General features: G+C 37.5%; 1 protein-coding gene across 1 annotated transcript in view; it reads right to left on the bottom strand.

Annotated features, from left to right (window-relative positions):
• The window catches only part of ST6GALNAC3 (ST6 N-acetylgalactosaminide alpha-2,6-sialyltransferase 3), a 172,158-nt gene extending 146,953 nt beyond the window's left edge, over nucleotides 1-25,205 (bottom strand). Inside the window, exons 1-2 of the mRNA XM_015816349.1 lie at nucleotides 25,098-25,205; nucleotides 20,357-20,551 (exon numbers count right to left, since the gene is read on the bottom strand). Of these exons, the coding sequence (XP_015671835.1) occupies nucleotides 20,357-20,551; nucleotides 25,098-25,205 (303 nt within the window). The remainder of the gene's footprint in view (nucleotides 1-20,356; nucleotides 20,552-25,097) is intronic.
• Nucleotides 25,206-25,418: the final 213 nt, after the last annotated feature.

Raw genomic sequence — 25,418 nt, 5'->3', positions numbered from 1 at the left:
TCCAGTCGTGTTTCTGATGAAGCTCAGCTGTGTGAGGAGCAGGAGTCAGATTCGGAAGGCTCACACCTGGATGAGCTGATTGATGCTCACAGACGTCGTCAAGTAGCAAGGAAAAAACAACAACAGTCTATGCGACTACTCGAGAGTAAAAAAAGAAGGCAATGAGAGGCAACGCCCTGGGACTGCTGTATAAAAAGGGAAGTTGTGGGCGTTGCTGGTTGCTGAAGGCAACCGTTTGCAAAGGGCTTCTTGGAATCCTGGTCTGTTCATCTTGTTGCAACGTGTTCCTGTGGACTAATTCCTTCCTTTGAACTTGAGGTTTGCTGTTTGTGTTTTGGACTTATTGACAGGATTGTCACCCAAATAAAAGGGATTTTGTTTTGTTTTAACGTTTCCAGCCTATTGTATCAGCAGGGGTTGGTCCTTGTGCCTTTAACAAGGACGGCAATAGGCTGGGATAGAACACACATGAAGATTCAGTGTCACTGATTTATTGCTAAAAGCCTATGCATAGGAATCTTCTGAAGTACTGGTCAGCACCTGGTTATAGTGAGATAAGGGTAATGGTAATCGGGGGGGGGGGTGGACCTTGTTTGTGGCCATGTAAAGATTCTAGGCTGATACCTCTGTTTATTCTTTCCCTTAGCTCTGCCAATGCTTCTCCTACAAAATCCCAATTTGTGAAAGATGGTAGTGGAATAATGGTTTGGGCCTGCTTTGCTGCCTTTGAACGAGGGCAGTTTGCCCACATTGAGGGAATTGTGACTTCTGAATTGTACAAGCAAAGTTTACAAGAAAATGTTAGGATAATTGTCCATGAACTGAAGTGCAAGACAAAATGGGTCATGTACCAAGACCAACCATCCAAAATATACAAAATTATATGGCTGGAAAATGGTTAAAGCAAAAGAAAGTTAATAGATTGGAATGACCAAATCAAAAGATCTTATCTTTAATCTTACAGAAATGTAAATACAAGGACCTGAAGTAGGCAGCATGTGAGGAAGCTCAGCAATATCTCTAAATTGAAGGAGGACTGGCTAAAATTCCTTCAAGTCAGTGGTGGGATTCAGCCAGTTCGCATCAGTTCAGCAGAACCGGTAGCTATTTTTTTGTTGCCCAGGCCCAGAATGGACTTCTGGAAGTGGCATCCACACAGAGAACTGGTTGTTCACATATTTTAATCCCACCACTGCTTCAAGTCATTGTGTAGGATTGATCAACAGTTATTGGAAGAATAGAATAGAATAGAATAGAATAGAATAGAATAGAATAGAATAGAATAGAATAGAATAGAATAGAATAGAATAGAATAGAATAGAGCTGGAAGGGACCTTGGAGGTCTTCTAGTCCAGCCCCCTGCTCAAGCAAGAGAACCTATACCACCTCAGATAGGTAAATGTCTAGTCTCTTCTTAAAAACCTCCAGTGATGGAGTGCCCATGGTTTCTGGGGGTAAGCTGTTCCATTGATCAGGAAGTTTCTACTTAGTTCCAGGTTGCTTCTCTCTTTGATCAGTTTCCAACCATTGTTTCTCATCCTTCCATCTGATGCTTTCGTGAACAACCTGGCCCCTTCTGCCTTGTGGTAGCCCCTCAGATACTGGAACACTGCTATCATGTCTCCCCTGTTTCTTCTTTTCTTTAGACTAGCCAAACCCAACTCCCGTAGCCATTCTTCATATATTTTAGTCTCCAGGCCCCTGATCATCTTAGTTGCTCTTCTCTGAATTTTTTCCAAACTCTCAACATCTTTTTTGTGATATGCTGCAGGTTTTGCTGTCCAAGAGGACGCACCTTTCTGAAAGCAAAGGTTCATATGCTTTTGCCAAACACAAATATGCATGTTTGGATAATTTTCATAAATAAATCAACAAATATGTTTTTGTCTCCTTTGTTTAATCAGGGTTTCTTTATCTAGTTGTAGGATATGTGGAGATCACATGTCATATTTATGCAGAAATATTGAAAATTCAAAAGAGTTCACAAACTTTTAATCACCACCCTCTGTATGTAATCATGTCAGGTTTATAATGTGTAACAACTCCCAGATTTACAATAGGTTTTTGTGGCAGACAGAAGATATATAAATGGGATCTAAAAATAAAGCTCTAGAACCATATATTAACGTGCTTCTCCTTACAACTGGGAAGCAGAAAATAAGATGAAGCCACCTTAGACATTTAGTTTTGAAATGATTTATTGAATCATCAAATATTTTCTGATAGCAGTATACTAGTTAAGGAGCTTAAAACTTTCTTCTATGTTCTTTTGTTCATTTACTACAGAGAATGCTGCCAGTTAGACATCTCTACATGTTATTTAAAAATGTTTCCAATCCTAATTCACATGAACAGCATGTTACATAAATGTGTGAACTCATAAATCCCCTCACAGTGAGGAAAGTGAGAAAAAAAATGAGCCCAAAATAGCACAGCCATCTATATATCAAAATAATAGAACAAGTGAAGCTTCTGAAACTACATTTCACTCCAAGACTGTCAGATCCCCTATCAAGGCAATTCTAGAAATAACAAACTGGAAGGTACTAAAGTTTCATACTTTATGAAAGATAAAACAATAATTTGAGATATGCCATAATGCAATTCACTGTCAAATGATTTTAATCCAGTGGCAGGCCATTTCTAAAGGGAAAAGCATACTGTACTTTTTAAAGAGCATACTATAACAGAGGACAGAGGAAAATGGATAAAATAATCTATAGAACTATATTTTAAACCTTTTGTGGCCTAAAATATATTTTTATAGATATGTAAGATTCAGATCAGTGGAAGGAACGTGGCTGTTAAACGATGAATAATGTGAGAAAGGGAAAGAGATCCAAAGATATTTAAAATTAATTATGTGAAATTGGCAGGTGCTCTTCATTAAGAAATTAAGTCATCCTTAATTGATTAAATATGCAACAAAAATGTAATCCAGTTAATTTGAGGCATTGCTTTATTCTAAAAAAAAAATGTAGTTTAACAATCTTAAACCTATGTTTGTTTTACCCAGAATGTGCTGCATGGTATTTGTGTACATCAAACCGTGTGACTTTCTGCCAATCACTGTCTTTTTGGCCAAGCTATACCCTATAGTTCTAGTTAATCTTCTTTAGCAGTTTATTTTCAGCCCTTCCAGGTAAACCAAACAAGGTATACAATCAGGTGAGCTACTTGTACTTTCTTTTAAGGCAGGGATCTTCAAACTTGACCCTTTTATGACTTGTGGACTTCGACTCCCAGAATTCTGGGAGTTGAAGTCCACAAGTCATAAAAGGGCCAAGTTTGAAGACCTCTGTTTTAAGGCTACCTTTACAGAATCTTTCAAGCCTGCCAGAATCTTTCAAGCCCCCCCCCCCTCTCTCTCAAGTATAGAAACAAAGCAAACAAGGAATAGCCTGTTCCATTAGGGTAGGTCCTCCCTACGTTTCTTTCTCTGACTATTAAGCACTAGGGGCTCTTGCCTCTCTTCTCTGACCAATCCCTAGCCCTGTGGTGGCGAACCTATGGCATGCGTGCCAGAGGCGGCACTCAGAACCCTGTCTATGGGCACCTGTGCCATGCCCCAGAGATGGCAACCGTTCTCTTCAACCAGCCACCCGCTAACTTGCCGAGGTCCCACATGGCTGGATGCATCCCAGCATCCATGCGCTTGCTAGCCTCTGTGTGGAGGGCCGATGGTGCCAGGCCCCTGCCTCGCCCTGTGACAATGGCATCCCTGCCCTGCCTTGCCTTGCCTCCCCTCACCCTGCAGGACCAGCCTCCTGCCCACCGCCCCACCAACCAGAGAACCCCTGGATCTCCCCCAACCCTGCGCGGCCCCCACAGGTGTCCCTGCCCAGGAGCAACATTGAGTTGGCCACGCCCACCCATCTTCCATGACCACTGTAGCCACGCCCATCCGGAAGACCAGACCTACCCGGCGGCCATGCCCACCCGGCACCCGGCGATACATAAGTGGGTTTTGGGTTGAAGTTTGGGCACTCGGTCTCTAAAAGGTTCGCCATCACTGCCCTAGCCTATCTCTTTCTCTGGTCCCTCAAGGTCATTCCTACTTATCGTTCTGTTTATGTAGAGGTAGAAAAACATGGGAAGATAAGACACAACCTGCAGGATAGAAGTCAGTGGCCCTAGCTGTTGAACGGAAGTCCCCTAATACCACCTTCTGGACCCAACCAGATAGGAATGACTGCAAGCATTGTAAAGCACTACTCCTGGAAGCCTAATCCTTCCAGGAAGTCTATAAAGATGCTATAAGTGATAATCTCAAAAGCTGTTAATAGGCTCTAGAGGAAGAGCAAGATCGCACATTTTCTAGCATCCATCAAAGACATGATCCATATAGAGAAAATAGATCTAAAAGTATATGTAATAGTAAAATAGAAGTGTAAGTTTTAAGATTGGGTTAATATAATATTATTAGGTTTAATAGATAAATATTATTAAGATAATAAAAGTTAATTAAACATTTAAGATAATAAAAGATCAACTTAACATAATTTTAAGACAGATTTAAAAAGCTTAATATTAATTTTCTTAGAAACTATGCATTGTGTAAAATGTGACCATCCATGCAACTATGTGTTGTATGAAATGTGACCAACCGTGCAGCCTTGACTCTGATACACATACACTTCCATATACACAGCATCTCATCCACACAGTGTCTATCAGTTGGCAGAGATCTTTGGCTGAGGCTTCCCCATGCATCCCAGCAATCACCACCCAGCAATTTCCTTCCAATACTACCACATTCTCTCTTCCAAATCCCATGGAAGGCAGTATTAATAATTATGTTGAAGCAAAAAAAAATGTGAAAGGAGGCAACAACTGGAGATGATTGACAGCACTATAGATGAAATCACCAGGGGAAAAAAATCTGATATTGTACTTGTAAAGTACAGGTAGTTTTAGACTTAAAACCACAATTGAGCTCAGAAGTGAGAAATTTGTTAAGTGAGCTTTGTCCCATTTTACAATTTTTCTTGCCACATTTGTTAAAGTGAATCGCTACAGTTGTTAAATTAGTAACACGGTTGTTAAGTGAATCTGGCTTCCCCATTGACATCATAAAGGTGAACACGTTGTCAAGCATCCAAATGTAAATCACGTAATCATGGGGATGCTATCCCAGTCATAAGTGGGAAAAATGGTCAGTGCTGTTGTAACTTTGAATGGTCACTAAACAAACTGTTGTAAGTCCAGGACCACCTGTACATGCAAAATTAATTTTTTTTTAAACAGGTACATTTTTGAGGTGCTTTTTTCAATCCCATGTCCATAAATATACCAATAAAAAAAATAGTTGATATGGTTTTATGCAAATATTGTCTAGGATATATGGAAAATTTAGGGCTTGATTTGATTCAGAGGGTTATAAATATCATTACTGTTCCAACTTTCTCTGGAAACCAATCCATTTCCAGGATTATCGTTCCCTGTTAACCTCCAAAAAACAAGAACTCTGATTAGTAAATTTATTAGAAGGAAGACAAAAGTCACAACACAGGAATTTGTTGTTCTGCTTCAAATGAGAAACCAATAATATAGGCAATGTAAGCCATAAAGACTGGAGTCTTTTCTTATACTTTGTAGAGCAAGTGAGTGGAAACCTATTTCTCTTGTGAAGATTAAGCTGCTAGAAATATTAACAGTGTGAGAAAGTATTCTTATAATTATATTACAATTGGTGCCAGGTTTCCAGGAAAATATTTATATTCTGTATTTTCCCTGACAGTTTGAGGAAGCATAGATAAAGGTCTCTCTTTCATCCTTACAATATTCTTGTGGTGTAGCTTGTGTTGAAAGAGAATGGTTGGTTTAAGATCACAGAGTGTTGTTGATTAGTGGGGATTTAAAGCAAGGTTTCACTGGTCCAGTCCAGTACTTTATTTATACAACTAGTTTGGAAACAAAAGACTCCATGCACATTGTTTTAATTTCATTTTATAAACTGAAAATGCAATAGTAAAGATATATTTTTAATCAGCTAAATCTTCTTCTGATGTCAGGCTATTTTCTCCATTTATGTTGCAGAATGTATTAATCCTAGAGGGGTGATATTTCCTTTTAGCTTTGCATAGCAGCATGTACAAATAAAAATGTTAACTGCCAACACATAATTTTCAGCCTGCTTGTCTTACTCAAGATGTGTGTTTTCTGTTAGCAGCACAGCTGCTCATGTTTCTGAACACGAGCTGGTAGTGTTGTAAATATCTTCTCCACTGAGATCTAGATATTTTAATCACTACACAGAGGGCAACATGTAGAACTTGTGTTCATACTGATATGCTTTTCTGGATATTGAACTATATTTATACCAGTGAAAATGCATGAATGTGTTTTTGCTTAAACTTATTTTAATGTACCGACTTCTGGGGTAGGTAATATAACCCAGATAAGGAGAGGATAGGCGATTGTCCACATATGCTCTATCGTTACAACGAGACAGCAGTTTTCCACAAGTCTGAGCACTGGGAAATGATAGGATTAGCCATTCTGCTTGCAACTCATCATTTCTGAATTCCAAAATACTTGATGAATGTCATCAGCCAAGAGATGCACCTGTCATGGCTCAGGTTCAGGACTCAGCCTCAGAAATCACATGAGGTTGATCAAACACCAGAGCAGCTGGAAAAGCCAGGTGAAGGTGATATAAGGTCTCCCAGCCGTCATAGAGAAATCTGATCTCTGGCTCATGAAGGACACTTGTGTGTGGATTCTATTCTTGAACCTCTAACAATTGGATTGCCTGACAAACTTGACCTAGCTCTCTGAAACTTGGACTAACTTGGATGATTCTTCCGCATGTTTCTATTTCAAAGCAAACTTTGTGGGTAGACCTTTGCTTATTTACATTCCTTTGCTTCATTATTAACTCTGAAGTAGTATATATCTATGGAGATTCTCAATAATTCAAGTCGTGGTTGTCCCAAAGGTCTTTTTTCCAAAAGGCAAGTGTTATTTTTCCTTTGAAAAATGTTTTGTTTCTCATACAAGAAGCTTCTTCAGTTCAGAACTGTAAGTAAGTTCATATTTACAAATGCAGTCCTGAAAGTAGGGATTGTCCTTTTTAGACTTTCAACCAGTGTTCTTTCAAGAAATCAAGGAGGTTACTTTTTGTTGTCCAGTCAGTTTTAAGGCTGAACTGCAAAACTGGGCCTGCAATTCTGCAAAGAAAGGTATGCAGGTAGACCAGTGATGGCAAACCTTTTAGAGACTGCCCAGAAACTGGCCCCGCCCCTGCTCCATCCCCTGCCCCACCCCAACCCCACCTGCCTGCAGGGCCACTCACTGCCTCCAGGGCCCACCGCAGATCACCCAGGCAGCACCGCAGCACCATGGCGGCCACGCCTTCTCCCTGCATCCTGCAGCATCAACTGTGCACGATGGGGCGTGAGGGCAGAGTCTTGTCTACGCTGTCTGGCTGCCATGTCCTTGGCTGCTCCATGTGGGCCATGCTCGAGGGCAACTCTCTTCCAGGGGAGCTGCTGGTGAGGGGGTCGCAGGGGGAGGCAAGGCTGGGGCAACGGCACATGTGCCCACAGAGAGGGCTCCGAGTGCTGCCTCTGGCACCAGTGCCATAGGTTCGCCACCACTGAGGTAGGCTGTTGGATGAAAGTGGGAGGAGTCTGAGTTAAGTTAGTCTTCTCTTCAGAAAGTTAAACTTGTGTGTCTGGGATAAGCTTAGAGCATATTTTAAGAGAACAACCTGTAAAACCCAGGAAGGGCTGTGTGATAAATTCAGTACAGATTTGACAAGAACAATCTTGTCATATTAATCTTTATTTTTTTTCATTGAGTATTTCCTTAGTGCATTGTGATAAATCCTGTTGATTTAATGTACTTTGATTTTAGCAAAGCAATTGACATTTAGGCTTGGATGGCATAATTAAGTTGCTACATTGGTTATGTGAAAATTGTACTCAAAGATTCTATATATCAATCTGTAAACTGGAAAGAGGTACGAAGTAGGGATGCTGCAAGGTTCATTCCTCATTCCTCCTGTATAAGTTGATGATTAGTGATTTGGATGACAAAGTAAGGGAATGCTTCTCAAAGCTGCAAATGATATATAATTAGATGTCATGGCTAATACCGCACTAGAAAGAAGTAACACTCAAAACAATCCCAAGAGTTAGAAAAATGGACAAAAAATATCACAATGATATTTAACACATTAAAATGCTAAATTCTTAATTTATGAAATAAAAATCACATGCTTAGCAAGATACAATAGTTGGAAAAAATGTGGAAAAAAGATATTGGAACAGTGGATGGTTATGAACAAAATGTGAATCAGCAGTGTAATATGACTGCCAAAAATACAATTTGAATCGACCAAAAAATAGTTTTCAAATCACAAGTAACGATTCAATTTTGAGTTAGTCAGACCCCAAGCCTAGTTTTTTGTGAAGTTGTTCCAGATGGTTTTAGAAAAATGGAACTATTCACACATGGGTAAAAAGAATGAACTTGTGAAGAGGAATTAGAACTTGTGGAAGGAATATCTCCAATATCACCAATATCTGAAATAATGTCACATGGAAGGTTAGGACTTGCTCTTCACCATTCATTGTGCAGAATATAGCACAACAGATTCAGACTGTGGAAAGAGAGATTCTGATTGAATTTTATAAAAAAACTTTCAAACAGTAAGAGCAATTTGACAGTGGAACCAATTATAAAGGGGACTGGTGAGCTCTCTTACATTGGCTATGTTCAGTGAAAGGCTAGACAGCCATCTGTCTGAACTGACTTAATTTGGATTCCCACAGTGAGCAAGGGATTGAATTAATGGCTCCTTCTCATTCCATGATTCTATTATTCCAACTGAGTAGGATTCTGATATATGATATGTACGTACATATCTGTATACACAAGTATATACATACACACAGATATGGGAATGAATAATACGTAAGTAGTAATATAACTATATCCCCCCCCAAAAAAAAGGTTTGCTAAAACATACAGGCATAAAAATAAAGAAATCACACCGAGACACTGAACACATTTCTATCAGGTATCAATTACAGATGAAAATATGAGTTCTGTACACCACAAGATTAGAGGATGTTGCTGCGAATCAGAACATTAACGCTGCTATTATCTTGAATCATAAAAAACAGCAAATGTTATATTTCAGAGACATAATTCTTTCCCAAAGCATTCTTCTTAATGGTATGGAAAGATTCAACTGAAAAGTTATTCAGTGAGATGTTAATGTGTCTCATAATAAAACTATTCAATAGCCTTCAGATATGTTAAGATCAAACGCGTCTTTGCAAGCCACTCTGGATTTCTTGATATCTCTCAGTATGCCAGTTTCTCATATTAAAATTCATCGCAAAGATTAAGTCTTTAGGAAAGTATTGCACATGTTCAAAGCTCAGGCCATGTTGAGGCTTAAAATTAAACTGGGCATCAAATAGTACTTGAGATTAATATTACTGATTATCTTGAATAATCAGGAGATAGAAATGTTCAAAGACAATGCATTCAGTCATAAATAGGAACACCCATCAATATATGCTATTTTAGGTTGCTAAAACTAATACATCCATAATCACAATCCTAAAGAATAGGCGCCCATTAAATTACATTAATGAAAATTAAAACATGCAACAGAGAAACTCACCGATTTACCGTATTTTTCGCTCTATAAGACGCACTTTCCCCCCCCAAAAAAGATGGGGGAAAATGCCTGTGCATCTTATGGAGCGAATGACGCCTCCCACCACACCGCGCCGCATCCCGCGCCTCCGTGTCTCAAGCCTCTGTGGCACAGAACTGCTGGCGTTATGCTTGGGCGGAAGACTTTTTCTTTTACAGATGGGGCGGGTGGGCCTGACATTTGCACGCAGGCAGGACCCCGCTCGCCGAGCCACCGCTTCCCCATCGCCCTCCATTCCAGCCGTCTCCGTCTCCAGACCTCCCAGCTGATGGGCGCAGGTCCGGGGGTCGCCAGCTGATGGGCGCAGGAGTTCGGCGCTGCAGCGGCCTCACCTTCGCCCTCCGCACCGGCCAAAGCGTTGCCTGACGTTCCAGCTGACGGGCACAGGTCCGGGGGTCGCCAGCTGACGGGCGCAGGAGGTAGGTGCCGCCGCGGCCTCCCAGCCGCTTGCTTCTTCGGCTGGAGCAATTGCAAGGGCTTGCATGGTCCCCAAGGGCCGCTGACGCGCTCCCCGCCGCCGGCGACCATGCAAGCCCTTGCAATTGCTCCAGCCGAAGAAGCAAGTGGCTGGGAGGACGCGGCGGCGCCTACCTCCTGCGCCCGTCAGTTGGCGACCCCCGGACCTGCGCCCGTCAGCTGGAATGTCAGGCAACGCTTTGGCCGGTGCGGAGGGCGAAGGTGAGGCCGCTGCAGCGCCGAACTCCTGCGACCGTCAGCTGGCGGCCCCCGGACCTGCGCCCGTCAGCTGGGAGGTCTGGAGATGGAGACAGCTGGTGTGGAGGGCGATGGGGAAGCGGTGGCTCGGCGAGCAGGGTCCTGCCTGCGCGCGAATGTCAGGCCCACCCGCCCCATCTGTAAAAGAAAAAGTCTTCCGCCCAAGCATAACCTTTAAGGATTTTAAGGATCTTTGAGAGGGAGAGAGAAATAGAGGGAGAGAAAGAGGGAAAGAGAAATAGTATAGTACCGGTATGTGCGTCTTATGGTCAGGTGCGTCTTATAGAGCGAAAAATACAGTAATCTCATTCATAAGTTGTAAAATGTGTAATTTCCCAACCAAATCCAATACCTGTAGCTGCTTCAGTGTCCTCCCAATGAGATGTTGGAGGAGGAATGGGGTTCCATTTCCTAGGCTTTTTATCCTGACAACTATATATATCTATCTATCTGTCCATCCATCTATCTTCCATCTTCGGTCATCTATATATGATCTACCTACCATCTAGCATTTCAACATCATATATTAAAATATCAACTAACATAAAAAGGAAACAGAATAACAAAACAAATTAAAAGTGACAAAAATATACATCAAACAAATATAACAAAAGTGACCTCTGACTTTCTTTTAGTAGAAATACAACTACTTCTGTTTAAGTTTAAAGAAGTAACACTGATCTATAGAATATTTCAAAATACTAAGTCAACTTACTAAAAGCTAGTATTCATAAAATGTTGTCTTAATTTCATCTAAAAGATAACAAGTTATCAAATGTAAATAACCTTATGTTTAAAAAACTACAATATTTCTCAAGTGAAATTCAATCTAATCTTCAAAACTCAAGGTCAAAAGCTTTATCTTGTAGGAAATCTATCAATGGCCTCCATCCAGATTGCATGAAATTTATTGTCTCTGAGTAAACAGTCTATTTGGCTAGCTCAATTAATTTCAAAGTCTATTTTTTCAATATGGGTATATATTTTTCTTTCCTTCCATCTTAATAACATAATATTTGTTATATTATAATAGCATATAACAATCTTGTCACTATAGTAATAATAAAAACAAAGTTCCATGTTTTTTCTCCATTTGTTTATCCCCATCCCTAAAAGGAAAGTTTCAGGTTTCAGTATTACACCCATTTTCCAAATTTTCTAAACTAACAACAATATCTGATGCCAAAATTTCTTAGCATTATTACAATATCCACCTAAGATGATAAACCATATCTACTAACTATATTTAAGTAAATAAAGTAGAACTATATGTAGAGGCAGAGCTACTTATATTTTTTAGGATCAAAATGCATTTAGTTGGAAAATATCACCCTGTACAAAATGGAATGCTGCTGTTGTTGAACTGGCAAATTATAGATATTATTTCAAGCACCAGGTGAAAATCAATTAGAGAACACTGAAACAGAGAAATCATAAGCCAACAAAACGTCTGGAAAAAACAGAATTTAAAAGCACGTTTCCAACTGGCTCAGTTATCCTCCATATGAGCACATGTTCTGTAATGCTCCGCCCAATAGTTGCCAAATACGTCCAAATCAAGGAAGCTTGTCAAAATCCTCTACAGTAGAAATTACATCTTTGATAACAACCATTAAGCCTTGCAAAATAACCTTTTGGTTTTGAAATCCAGAAACAGAAATCCCACCACATCAATCTAATCCAATCTGATGTTCACCAAACGTCTTTGAACAATGACTCTCAAAATTTTCAGTCAACGCATGTGGAGAAAGCTCCAAATTGCAAAAGGCTGCTACATTTAATACCAGTATAAATGGGCATGGTGTATGTGTGTCATACAAAGTGTGTACTTTGTGCCTGAATGTACACCACAATAGATGTCCAGGCAAGATAAAAGGAGATTTAGCTTTTTATACTCATAGCTTATTTCCTTAACTAGAAAAAGATGCCAAACCTTCTCTTTGCTGGCCTGTTTCTTTTCAGCTGAACTACTTTTAAGGCAAATAGATGCTAATTATAGTCTCCCACATAAGCAGTCTTCATTTACAGTTGCTTCTATTGAATCATCATCAATTTTGCTCTCTCTAGGCATTAAACATTTCTTGTCTCACCATCCAGAAACTGCCTCTTAGGGGAACCAAATGCATCAAGTGACATTAGCCATCATTTTCACCTTCATCCTTCTCTCCCAGAAATAAAGGTGGAAAAAAATAGGAAAGGAAAATTATAGGTGGTGGGAGCAATTTTCTCCCTTGAGGTGTTAGGTTATTAACTGATTATTACCAGCAGTTATATTTCACAGTGCCAATATTGCCTAAGTCAGTGGTGGTGACCCTATGGCACAGGTGCCAGAGGCGGCACTCAGAGCCCTCTCTGTGGGCACGCTTGCCGTCGCCCCAGTCCTAGGCCTTCAGCTGGGTTTTATAAAACCTTTTCGCTTTAGGCCGCTGCCGCCGTGTACAAAAAAAAAAAAGGTTCAATCAATCAGTCAATTTCAACTTCTCGCAGGAAAAAAAAAAGATCTTTCAAAGTTGGAATTGATTGATTGATTTTTTTAGTCCCACCCAGTCTGCCGTTACCACCGCAGCCATACCACCCACTGGGCCACACCCACCCGGAACCCGATGATGCATAAGTGGGTTTTGGGTTGCAGTTTGGGCACTCGGTCTCTAAAAGGTACGCCATCACTGGCCTAAGTACTAGCTCATTCTCCTTTGTGTCTGGCAGTTGTTTGGAGGCTATTGTAGTACTGCATTTTCCAAGGAGCAAGACTGCATGTAGAAGCAAGCTTAAAAAGAAAAAAAGAAAAAAAAACCTTGGAAACTCAGTGAATACTGTTATTCATTCAGAATTGGGCACTATTGGAAATATATTGTGAATCTGTCTTGTTCTCAAGGCTCTTTTTATATAAAGGCCCTTTCTAAACTGAGTGACCTTCTACAAAGTCATTCTTTCCCTAGCAAGTGGAAATAAGAGTACCACTTAACTGGAATAAGTAAAAAACAGGTAATGGCAGTCTGAAGGAGGACTGTGATGTTAGTTCCTAGTTTATAATGAATCAGCTACACAATGTGCTGTATTGTGTATGTGAATACACAATATGCAAACCTTTACTGACATACTGTTCTGCTATGCAGCGAGACCCATTATTTTGGGAGTAGTAGAGTATAATTTTTAACAACTAAGAATAAGCCTTAAAGTGCTTTTGTTATGACATTTCTTCATGCTAATTTTTTGATATCACTGGGCTGTTTCCATCAAAAGTTGTCTCCTCCCCAGTTTAGCATGATAATTCTATTCTAGCTGAACTTTATTTGTGAAACAGGTAGGCGTTATGCACTGAATAGTATTGGGGCTACATAAATGGAAACAAGGGAATTTCAAAGTATGTAGATAACGCTAATAGGACAGGGTTTTTTAATCAACATGAATCACATGTACATTTATGGCATCCTGTGTGTATAAAATAGAGACAAAAATACCATCCTGTGTGCCTTTTTCCTACATGGGGAGAACTGTACAAAATAGAGTGCCTTCCACAGTTTTCTGCCTAAAAGGCAGAGGTAGGCTTAGGCTACTCAGAGACCAAATGTTTGTTCTTGATCTGAGGAAAACTGAACGTATAATTCCATAACACATGCTGTGTAAAGGACCGAGCAATTTCCAGATAGGCACTGAAAAGTATAAACCCTGACTAGGCCAACCTTTGCCTCTATCAGATCTTATTTTGTGACTGACTTTGTCTCTGTATTGCCACTTAACAGTAGTATGTCTTAGTTCTCTTAAGTGAATCCTGCGAGTGGAGAAATTGAGAAGAGCTGTGCACTGACATACACAATAGCCCAGCTATTGATGGTCTACTTGGTGTCAGGTAATGAACATAAAGCCATCAGCAAGGGCATTTCTTCTGACTATACTTTCTTTTGGCATGCTGAAGACAGAATGCTTAGGAATCAGAAGAAAACAACAACAGTCACACTAACCAGCACCACACTGAAGATTTTTAATTCTCAAGATACTTTATTTTTTCCTTTTGGGAATTTTTTTTAGGCATCATTTGTAAATTTTCCAAATAAAGGAATCTGCCCATTTCTAACATTTTTCTTTTTGTACTCAGATTAATAACTGTGATTAGGAGGATTAACTACAATGTGTCATTATTTGGTTCTTATGTTTGCCTAATAGATGTGAACTGCTGTTGAGAACAAGAAACAAAGTATGTACTAAGAAAAGTCAATATTTACTAATGATTGCAGATGATTTATATAGCTGCTGTTCTTTGTTCCTTTTTATATGGCCATTATTACATTTTTATTTTTACTGTTATGGTCCTGATCTAAAGTCTTGTATTCCAGTCTCAAAATGGAAGCAATTACACTGGATCAGGTTTATCACTTGATGGAATTGCCCAAACATACTGCAGAGTGGTTTGAATTTCATTCAACTTGAGAGGCCAATTTGGTCCGAATACAAACATTGCCAGGGTTATTTATTAAGAATTGCTATGAAACATGTGCTGCTGTCCTCACAGTCAATGTAATTCATAAAGTATTCACAGGCTATATTATATTATATTATATTAGATGGAATGTTGTACAATGTATTGTCTCAGTGACAAAAATCCAAGGATTTTAGAAAGTAAAGAATTGTGATAAGTAAACAACGCAACTAGCGATAGATTGGGGAACTCATGAATTATAATTGAGAATAAGTTATGGAAAATAATTTTCCACTTTAGAAAATAATATGTGAGAGTACTTAAAGAGCAAAGAGATAAAAAAAATTATAAGAAGAAGAGTGACTGAAGTCAGCAAAGATATTAGCATTCAGTCCGGCTTCTGTAAGAACAAGCTAAGCTTATATTTGTATTGATTATATGAAATGTCTCAGTTACACAACTGTATTCAGGAAGTTGTTCCAATGAAGTCACCTTGAGATACCTATAAGCCAGACATTATTTTAGCTTAATCAGTTAGATTTTTTACTATATACATTGCACACAGATGCTCCTTTGCATCACAAATCATTATTGGTGTCAGTAGTAGTCCTTTGCCATTTCAGAATTTAACATGATGACTATATGCAACCTCTTGAGTTAAAAACTTTAAATTTAAGATCACTTGCTAGGAACAGCAAGATAAGTAGAAGACATGTTTTCATCACTGCATATTGACTTCCCAATATTCTTAGTTGGTCACTGTGGGAGGCAAGATCAGGGACCAGCTGAATGTTTAGTTTTATAACAATAAGGGGTCTTTTCATTCTTTCATCAACCCATCTTTTCTAAGATGTTGTGATGGAATGATATAAGTGTATATCCACTATCCTTTATCATCACAGATGTTTCTTTCATGGCTTGTTCTCATTTAATGTAGAGTAGATGGATGGGTCAAAAGCAGAATATGAGTTTTTTTATATGTTAGTTTTCAGCCTGATGCTGCTTTAATTAGCCAATTTCATGAAGTAGCAAGACAACCCAAAATGCAAAATACAATTGTACCTCAATTGTGGCCCAATCAAAGCAATGGACACAAAAAACCACCAGTGTTCTGTGTCCTCCTGGTTGCCCTGATCTCATTATTTATGGATGATGGAAAAGGTAACGTAAGTTACTGTTTTATATTTATTGGTCTCGTCATGTGGTTCTGGAACACATTTGTTTACCATTGGCCATGCAAATTTTGAGTTTTTGAAACTTACCATCTAACTTTCCTAGGTTTTAGCACAGCATTAATCATTATCTCATGCAATTAATATTCTTCATTTTATCAAAACAAGTCTATTACATCTATTACACTTCTCTAATAATTTATGTATCATGTGGCCAGATATTCTGACATTTTCTTCCTTCTCAAATCTTAAAATATTCTTGGGTCAAACATTTTATCAATGTGTAATTCTTGAGGGAGAATATAATTTTCTGTAAACTGTTTTCTATAGTTCTTTTTTTTTTACAAATTTGAGGAGGCTGGTAATTAAGAAAAAATATGCATAAAACTATTGACTTCAGCATTACATGTTTTATGTTTCATTTTTAGCTTTTGATTCACTTGCATGGTACTATCACACGCAACACTAGGTAACGGTGGATGCTTTTTGTTAAATTTGTTGGCCTTTTCTTGCCAGAAGTCTTTCCTACTTGGGCACTGCAACATCCCAATGGTGTGTTGTAAGGATATGAATGAGGGGTGTTGCAGTTGTCATAACTTTGAAATAGAGTCATATGTGGTTTTGGGGTGTCTGACGTAATTTTGAATATTTTTTTAAGTGACCTGTCCTATCTCGAAAAATACATACGTTTCGTTTATATTCATTAAGTGAACTATCATATCTTGAGGACTAGCTGCATATGTTTTGTTTATGTATAAAACAAAATTCAACAACTAGTCCTTATTGCCCTAAACTAGTTGTTGACTGTGAACAAACCAGTCACGGCTATAAAGTGCTATTCAGAAAGAAAATGTTATTATTATATGTGTTCCTTATGTAATCCTGTATTTTTTAGAAAGCACAATCAGATATACACCATAAATATTTTTTTTCTCTTTCAAAACATATATTTTGATGTTCCTAATGGGGATACATTCATTCCTCAAATCTATATGACTGTCCATCTCATGAAAGAGTGACTCTGTGTGGCACACAACAAAACTATAAAACAGCATATATTATCATATCATACCAATACAATTCCTATCCAGAAAGGCCTTTTTTTTTTATTAAGTCCATCTTGTAATAAAAATTAGGCTGGCCACTGCCATCTGTCTAATGATGAAATAATAATGGAAACAAAAGAGCATAAAGCAAAGAAGAACACAACAATCTGGTATTGATTCAATATTTTACATTTTTTTTCAAATGTTTTAAATTAAATGTTGCTTTCAGTAAACAAAATAAAGAGTTATGTTCAGGGCAGATTCAAAATGTCAAGATAGAAAACGAAGGCAACAAATTAGTCTTATGACATCTTTGCTTCCATAAAATAGAAGCAAGAAATAAATCTGATGAAATACTTCTTCTTTCTACCCAACAGTTCCTGGCAAATAAGGTTCAGAAAGTCTTGATAGGTTTTAAAGAAGCAGCATTGTCCCATTATTCATTTTCCTGTCATGGTGGTTCACAGTGAACATCCACATAAAGGGATGTTTTTCCAAAGAAATAATTGCAGGAGAAAACAGAGTTAGTTCTGCTCTCATCCCCACATTAGAGAAATTTCAACTGCCTTGTATTGTCCCTACTAGGGAAACACAGCTAATCTAATTAGCTTTCCAGCTAACTTAGTTTTGCCAATTTCAACAGTCTGCTTGTAGTGCTAAACCTGCTTTGTAGGATGCAAGACAAGAATGCTGTAGGTTATATTAAGCCTGTAAACCTGAGGCTCTCTATTTCTATTAAAGTAATTAAACACAAGACAATTAAAACTAATGAAATCATTTCTAAATGTAACCCTCTATCTACCGATTTTGGCAATATTTTTTTTAAAAAAGCAAAAGAAACAAAAGAGGTTTGTTGGTTTCATTTCACAAGATACTGATTTCATTTCTGCTCCCAAATTTATGCAGTTATAAAGATGTTAATTCCCATTTTCCATAAAAAAAAATCATACTAGATATCAGAATTTTCTCTGTATCTACTGCATAGGGAGAAAATAAGGGCAGGGAAAGACCAATGAAAATGGCTTTTTTTTTTTCAAATTGAGAAAATAAATAAAATTAAATGCAAAATAAATGTGGAAAGTCAAACAAAGGGGGTATATTTGTAAATTTTAGAAAGACCAAGAAAGGACAGAATAATTAAAACAGATGATACACTAAAATTAAATAAGACAAGATAATATATTTGTTCAACTTTCCTTTGTGAATAGGATATACGATAACGTAATTAAATTGCATATTTATACTTTTTAAACAAATATTACAAATCTGCTGTCTTTGCTAAATAAATAATTTTGAATGCAGCTTTAGTTTAGATATTGACACTTCTTCCACAATTTAAAAATAAAGAGGCATCTTAATCATTCTTATCTAACTATATACACACATTTCTGAAATCCACATTAATTTGAGATATACTGGATCAGGATTATTACATGTGACTTATGGCATAATTTTGGATTTGCCATTTTGGCCTGGGACTGTTCAGTTCCTAACTCAAGACCACTTTGTAACCTTGTACTCTGAGTTCCGTGAGATAAAAATGTACTTAAATAATAAATTATTTCCAAACATTTCCAAAATTCAAAATGCTGTTCCCTTGTGAGAGTTAAGTCTGAGCCTAAAGTACATTCCTAAGACAAGGATACACATAACCAAACAATAACAATAGCACTTTTTAGTGGGAGCCCATATCTGCCAGTCTCACCAGGGTATGTATATCTGTGTGTACGTGTTTGTATATATTGACTCTACTTACTAGGTGATCACATGGCCCCGGGACACTCTAACCATCATAAATACATGCCAATTGCCAAGTGCCCTAGATTTGATCATGTGACCACAGGGCTGCTGCAACAGTCATAAGTGTGAAAACGATCATAAGTCACTTTTTTCAGTGGCACTGTAAATTCAAATGGTCACTAAATGAATAGTTATAAGTCAAGGGCTACCAATATGTCGTTTATATCTACAGCCGCTCCACCTTTTCCCTATGGATGCTCTCATGTAACATAAAAAGAATAACAATTCTGTTTGAGCTTTTAAAATATTTTAGAGAAGTGCAAATGTAATTTCCTAGAAAGCATTTTTTTTAAAAAAAATCTTAAAAACAATAATAGCATTGGGGGAAAAAAAACCTTTTCTCTTCCTTCTCTTTATTACACACATTTAATCTACTGAATCTAAGAGAATTAATAGAGCATTAATTCCAGCTCATCAATTAAAATCGTATCATTAGAGCAAAAATATTCTCTGAGGGGAAAAAAAAACCCCAGCATCCTTAATTTACAGACTAATTCTTTTAAAGTCTGTAATAGCTATTTTTCAGAAGAGCTTAGAAAATTATATACAATGAGTGAATTCACCTTGGATTCCCACATACGTTATCCCAAAGTCAGAGATTATTTAGACTATAAACAGTTCTATAAGTATCTTTGAGTAAATCATTTCTGATCACTGTTGCTATAGCTACGGCACCAGTACAGCGTTCAATAGCACCACATCATGAAGAACTTTAATCAAAAGTTAGCCAAGGCGTGCCTTTTCCCTGCAGTTAATGAATGAGGATATTTTAATTATACCTCATGATGAAGACACTGTACTTAAATGAAAAATCTTCACAGAAGAAAGAGACAGTCTAATTGAAATATTATTTATCCCTTCAAAACAAAACTAGTTATTTTGGTTTTTTAACAGCACTTGAGGGTCTTGATTCAAAGTTGAAATCCCAATTCCACTTACTAGATAACAAATCCTGTTCCATACATACAGATAATCTTCAACTTACAACCATTCATTTAGTGACTGTTCGAAGTTACAACGGCACTGAAAAAAATGACTCTTGACCGTTTTTCACACAACCACTGCAGCATCCCCAGTCACGTGATCAAAATATAGCTACTTGGCAACTGGCATGTATTGATGATGGTTGCACTGTCCTGGGGTCATGTGATCAACTTTTGTAGCTTTCCCAGCTGGCTTCCGACAAGCAAACTCAAAGACAGATTAGTTGAATGACCCCATCGTTCACTTAATAACTGTGGCAAAAAATTCATAAAATGGAGCAAACTCACTTAATAACTGTCTCACTTAGCAATGGAAATTTTAGGCTTCATTGCGGTCATAAGTTGAAGACTACCTGTATCTTATTTGATTTAAAACCATGCAAAAAGAGTTAATATCAATAATGCTAATGAATTTTAAATCATTGTTTTAAAAAATTAATAACATTGCCATTTTCAGTTAAGAGGTCCATTTAGCCAGATAAAAGAAAGAATACTTAAAATTATCTTTATAAAAGAACATCATATAACTCCGTGTGAATCCTTACCTCTTGGTTTTTCACATTAAGATATCCATAGTGAGCCCTTCGATGTCGTTTTTGTGTATAGGAAAATGGCATCCACTGGACACTGGATTGTCCGAAGCAGCTGAGCATGAGGGGAAAGCTGACTTCATTTGTAAGGCGGGCAATGATGAGGATTAGAAAAGCAGCTATACAGCCAATTACAACAACGGCCTTGCGCTGCAAATGGGATAGGAAAAAAAAATTAACAAAAAAAACCAGAGGGGTTTATTTTATTAACCTAAGCAAGAATAACAACTACAGGTAGTTCTTGACTTATGTATGACCCCAACTGAGCCCAAGATTTCTGCAATGGTCTCCACATTCATTTTCTGACATTTTTAAGGCTCCACTAGGAGAATCACAAATTAAGAGTAAGCATCTTTTTCTTTTAAATGACTAAGACTAAAGCAGAGGCGTCCAACAGTGCCAACTTTAAGACTTGAAGACTTCAACTTCCAAAATTCTTTAGCCAGTATGGCTGGCTGGGGAATTCTGGGATTTAAAGTCCAAGGTCTTAAAGTTGCCAAGTTGAACACCCCTACCCTAAGGGATCTTTGGACTGCTCACTGACAGCTACTCATTCTTTTCTCCAGACTAAAGGGAAGTGAAGGAATAGAAATTTAGAAGACAGTCCTCATTCCCTGTGCCTTATAGGAAGACAGCAAGCAAAATATATGATATCTCAAGATAATAATGGTAAGAACACTGGGACTGCACCAATATTTGGGTTGACTTTGGAATAAAACTAAGCTGAGCGAGAAGTGAAAATTATGTATCTGTTTTCAAGTTTATATTTCTTAACATCTTATTTAAATACTATGTGCATCTATTTAATCACTTTACAATGTCAGGTGCAAAGAATCAGAATCATCCGTTAGGTTGCAGCATAGAAGATTTATTCGAGTCTAAACACAAGAATCTAGTCATCTAAAATTCAGCATTAAATTGGTGCCAGATATGGGTCAGTGGAATTCTGGAGAGGTTCGACTTGGACCATTTGTGGCAATGTAACGCCTCTAGGCTGATGACACTTTTAACTCCATCCCCCAGCTCTGTCTGCTCTTCTCCTTACAAACACAAAGCAATTGAATGACTCTAAAATAGCAAGGAAAATAAATTAATGAGTTTGAATTGTATCTTATGTCCTCATGATTGTTTTTTAAACATGATCTCTAGTTGCTATATAGGCAGTTACTATAACATTTTTTAACATTTGTAATTTTTTTAAAAAAAATTATACAATCTATTAACCTATTGGGTCACTCTCTGACAGAAAGATAGTGTAGTCTGGTATGAATGGAATGAACATTAAATTTCTTATTCTCTCCTTGTTGTTTCCCAATGCCTTTTGGTGTAAACTCTCGACCGTGATGCCTCCCCCCCACAATCTTTCCACATGGCATAGTTAAGCTGATCATATTTTTTTTACCCTAATCTGAACATTCCTGTCATCATCAGAATTTATTTTACAAAAAGGTACCAGTAAAATGGCTTGCTACTACCAAGAACATTTTCTAGGGATTATAATCATATTTTAAAAATTATAAGTGCCAAAAAGACTCAGTAAAACCTTAATAGCAAATTATAAATAATTGTAATGTGCTCCAATCCTTTCATACACTTCACTATTCAAATATTAAAAAGAAAATTACATTCATAAGTTCTTTTTGCTGATCTTTACTAAGTGAAACATACACTAATTTAGTATTGCTATGACAAATCTGTTGTATAGAGTAAAACTGGATGAATACAACCTCTTCACGCTCCTAATATACCCAAGCGATCCATGAGTTTTGCCATCCTTTTGTAGCAATTCTAAAAATTCAATCTCAATTATAAGATAACTCTGATCCTTGTCTCACTTAAAGCAATCAGAATCGTTCTCTCTATATCAAAATCAATAAGCAGAAGACATGATGAATCACTCTTTTTAGAATTAAATTTATGACTGCTGAAGACAAAGGACAAGGCAATTTAAAATTTGACCTATGCTTTTTCTAGTAGTGCTTTCAATGAAAATGAATAAAAGTCTAGTTCAATGAAATTTCAGACATATATGTGTGCATTTGTGTCTACACACACACACACACACACACACACACAATCTCAGATGTTCAAGCTAGAAAATCTCAAATTGTGCTCATCAGAAAAGGAATGCAGCTCTTTCCTTTTACCTTTTTCTTTTCCGCTAAAGCAGCAAATTGAAATTATTGCCAATCTTCATATAAAGCATGGGCAGAATCATGGCCAAATATCTATGATTATGCAGTGTATTTATCATGCCTTTTGAGCCATATGTTATTTTTCTTAAAGTAATAAAGAGTATATTTTCAATAACCAAATGATTCTCCAGTCATACTTTTCTCCATTATTCTATAACTAAATCTGCATATTACAGCTAGCAACTGAATATGCCACTGTATATCTTTCCCCCAATAATCACATGTGAGTTAATTTAATAGTATGTACATATATGCACATATGCATAGTCATCATATTATTTCCTTTTGGGATAAGCAACATTATGCAAATCACAAGAAAAGAGTAAGAATATTGAGTCGAAAATTTAAAGGCATGAGTTTGAAAAAAAGTAAAGGGATCTGGTTTACACAAAAACCAGTAATAGTACCTCTCCATAACTTACAACCTATCTTTCTTTCCATCATTTCCACACACTGTTTCATATATTGCATTTCATTCTTTAAACTACTCATTTTTTCCTTTTGAGGTTCTCTTCAATTCCATCAATCTATGCTCCTTCTTCATATTCCCCCTTCCTCTCCATCACTCACTCTTCCTGCATCAATTTGAGTTTTGATTTTGATTAGATAGCCCACGCCCTGTTAAGTTACCATTTCAAAAACATTTTCTTATCTAAACAGAGAAACAGAACGATCAAGGAAAGCTGAGAGCCCAGGTTCAAGACCCAAGCACCATGAAATGGGTGAGCTCCCGTTACTTGCCCAGCTCCTGCCCACCTAGCAGTTTGAAACCATGCAAATGCTAGTAGATAAATAGGTACCACTTCAGTGGGAAGATAACAGCAATCTGTGCACCTTTGGAATATAGCCATGCTGACCAGAGGACCACGGAAAATGTCTTTGGACAACGTCTGCTCCCTGGCCAACAAATGAAGATGAGCACTGTGTCCTAGAGTCAGACACAACTGGACACAGAAACCTTTTACCTTTTGATTGCAATATATATATATATATCTCCAATGATGCAATCAGCGATCTCCGGGAGAGGTACAAACCAGTTGTTTATTGTTAAAACAATACTTAAAACAATAAAAACAGTTATATACAAAGTTAAAAAACAACTTAGCGATCTCCCGGAGATCGCTGATTGCATCATTGGATAAACATGCCCGGGATTTGCATTTTTACAACCATTAAGCACACACACACACACACACACACACACACACACATATATATATTTTCTGAGGTTTTCGCGGGTGTTTGTATGTAGGTCTTTAGTTATTCGGGGTTTCTCCCGCGTAGAATTAGAAGTGTCTTGGCGACGTTTCGACGAAGTCACATTCGTCATCTTCAGGCTGGTGTCTTCAGCTTCGTGCTTCTGGGAGTAGTGTGTGTGATCGCAGCTGTTTCTTCCTTTTAACTGCCAGTGGGGTTTGAGCTGATTGGGTGGGAGCTTGGCTGTGTTCTGATTGGGTGGAGGTGTGTTCNTCTGTTTGGGTGGGGGCTTTGTTGTGCTCAGGTTAGTTTGAGTTGCAGGGGGATTTGAGATGGTGAGCTTCGTTGCTGTTGTTTGGCTTCGTGTTCGTGGTCGTGCCACATCTTTATGGTGGGTGTCAGTTTGCTTCATGTATGGATTGGAGGGGTTTAAAGTGGCTAATGATGCAGCTGTGGACTGGCTTCCAGTTTGATCATGTTGTGATCACTTATGACTCTCAGACTTATGGGGTGTTCTTTCCCATTAGATATTTTATAATATAAGGCACCCTAAAATATCTAATGGGAAAGAACACCCCATAAGTCTGAGAGTCATAAGTGATCACAACATGATCAAAGACACATCCACCCTGGGAGCAAGAAAAAAGGAATACTCGAGAGTATTTATATTTATATATAAATTTTCAAATAGATTTACTAATTTAGAAATTTGGGGGGAGGCTGTTTTGCAAGAGGTGAGAACCAATATTGTAGTGATGTATTAATCAGTATTCAATTAGGGGGATATATGTTGGGTTTTTTCTTTTCAATGCACTTTTTAAATGTCTAGATTGTTTTGTGTGTGTTTTTTGTGGGTCTTTTTTGAATTTTGTATTTTAACTTCCCTATGAATAAAATAAAAAATAGAGAAAGAAAAAAGGTATTTTTATTCATTCTTTCTGCTTATTCTTTTACATAGGGGAATATTAACAGCATTGCTCCATTCATCAGTTTTCCCAGTCTCCAAACACATATTAAACAAGCTTCACAGATACTCCATGAAAAAAACCACATCCATATTTTAACATTTGTCAAATTATATTCCCTACATACAATTTCATCATTCTGACATTTATGACTTCCTTTTCATCGTTTAAAATTTATTTTTAATTCCATTATTTGACATATTACTACTATTCTCATATTGATCTCTAAAATACTGCTTTTAGCATTCTCTCATTTGAGTTTTATCCCAGAACACATCTTAGTTTTGATTGATTCTAATCTCTCTACTATATGGCTCTTCATTTAGCGTTTTTTCCCACCTCCATTTTTTTTTCATTTCCATCAAAATCGTTCTGCATTTTCTTTATCTCTTTTAACCTTAACAGTTCTTTGCTTTCTTTTATATTCTTTATAACTTCTACATACATTGTGCAATATATTTTTCTTACTATTTTTTGCAGCATCCTCTGATAAGCACTTTTTCTTAACTAGAAACTTTTTCATTTCATTATGCCACATCACTTTTGTGGTGTGAAAAGTAATTCACTCCATTCCAAATAGTCTATTTTCCCCTTAAACCCACTTCCCATTCCTTCTGTTGGAAGATTAATTTATATTTTAATACTCATTCATACAGAAGT

This window comes from Protobothrops mucrosquamatus, unplaced genomic scaffold, assembly GCF_001527695.2.
Source record: "Protobothrops mucrosquamatus isolate PMUCROS unplaced genomic scaffold, P.Mucros_1.0 scaffold432, whole genome shotgun sequence".
Taxonomy (NCBI): domain Eukaryota; kingdom Metazoa; phylum Chordata; class Lepidosauria; order Squamata; family Viperidae; genus Protobothrops; species Protobothrops mucrosquamatus.
Note: the sequence above shows the minus strand (reverse complement) of the source record. Positions and strands in the feature narration are given on the sequence as shown.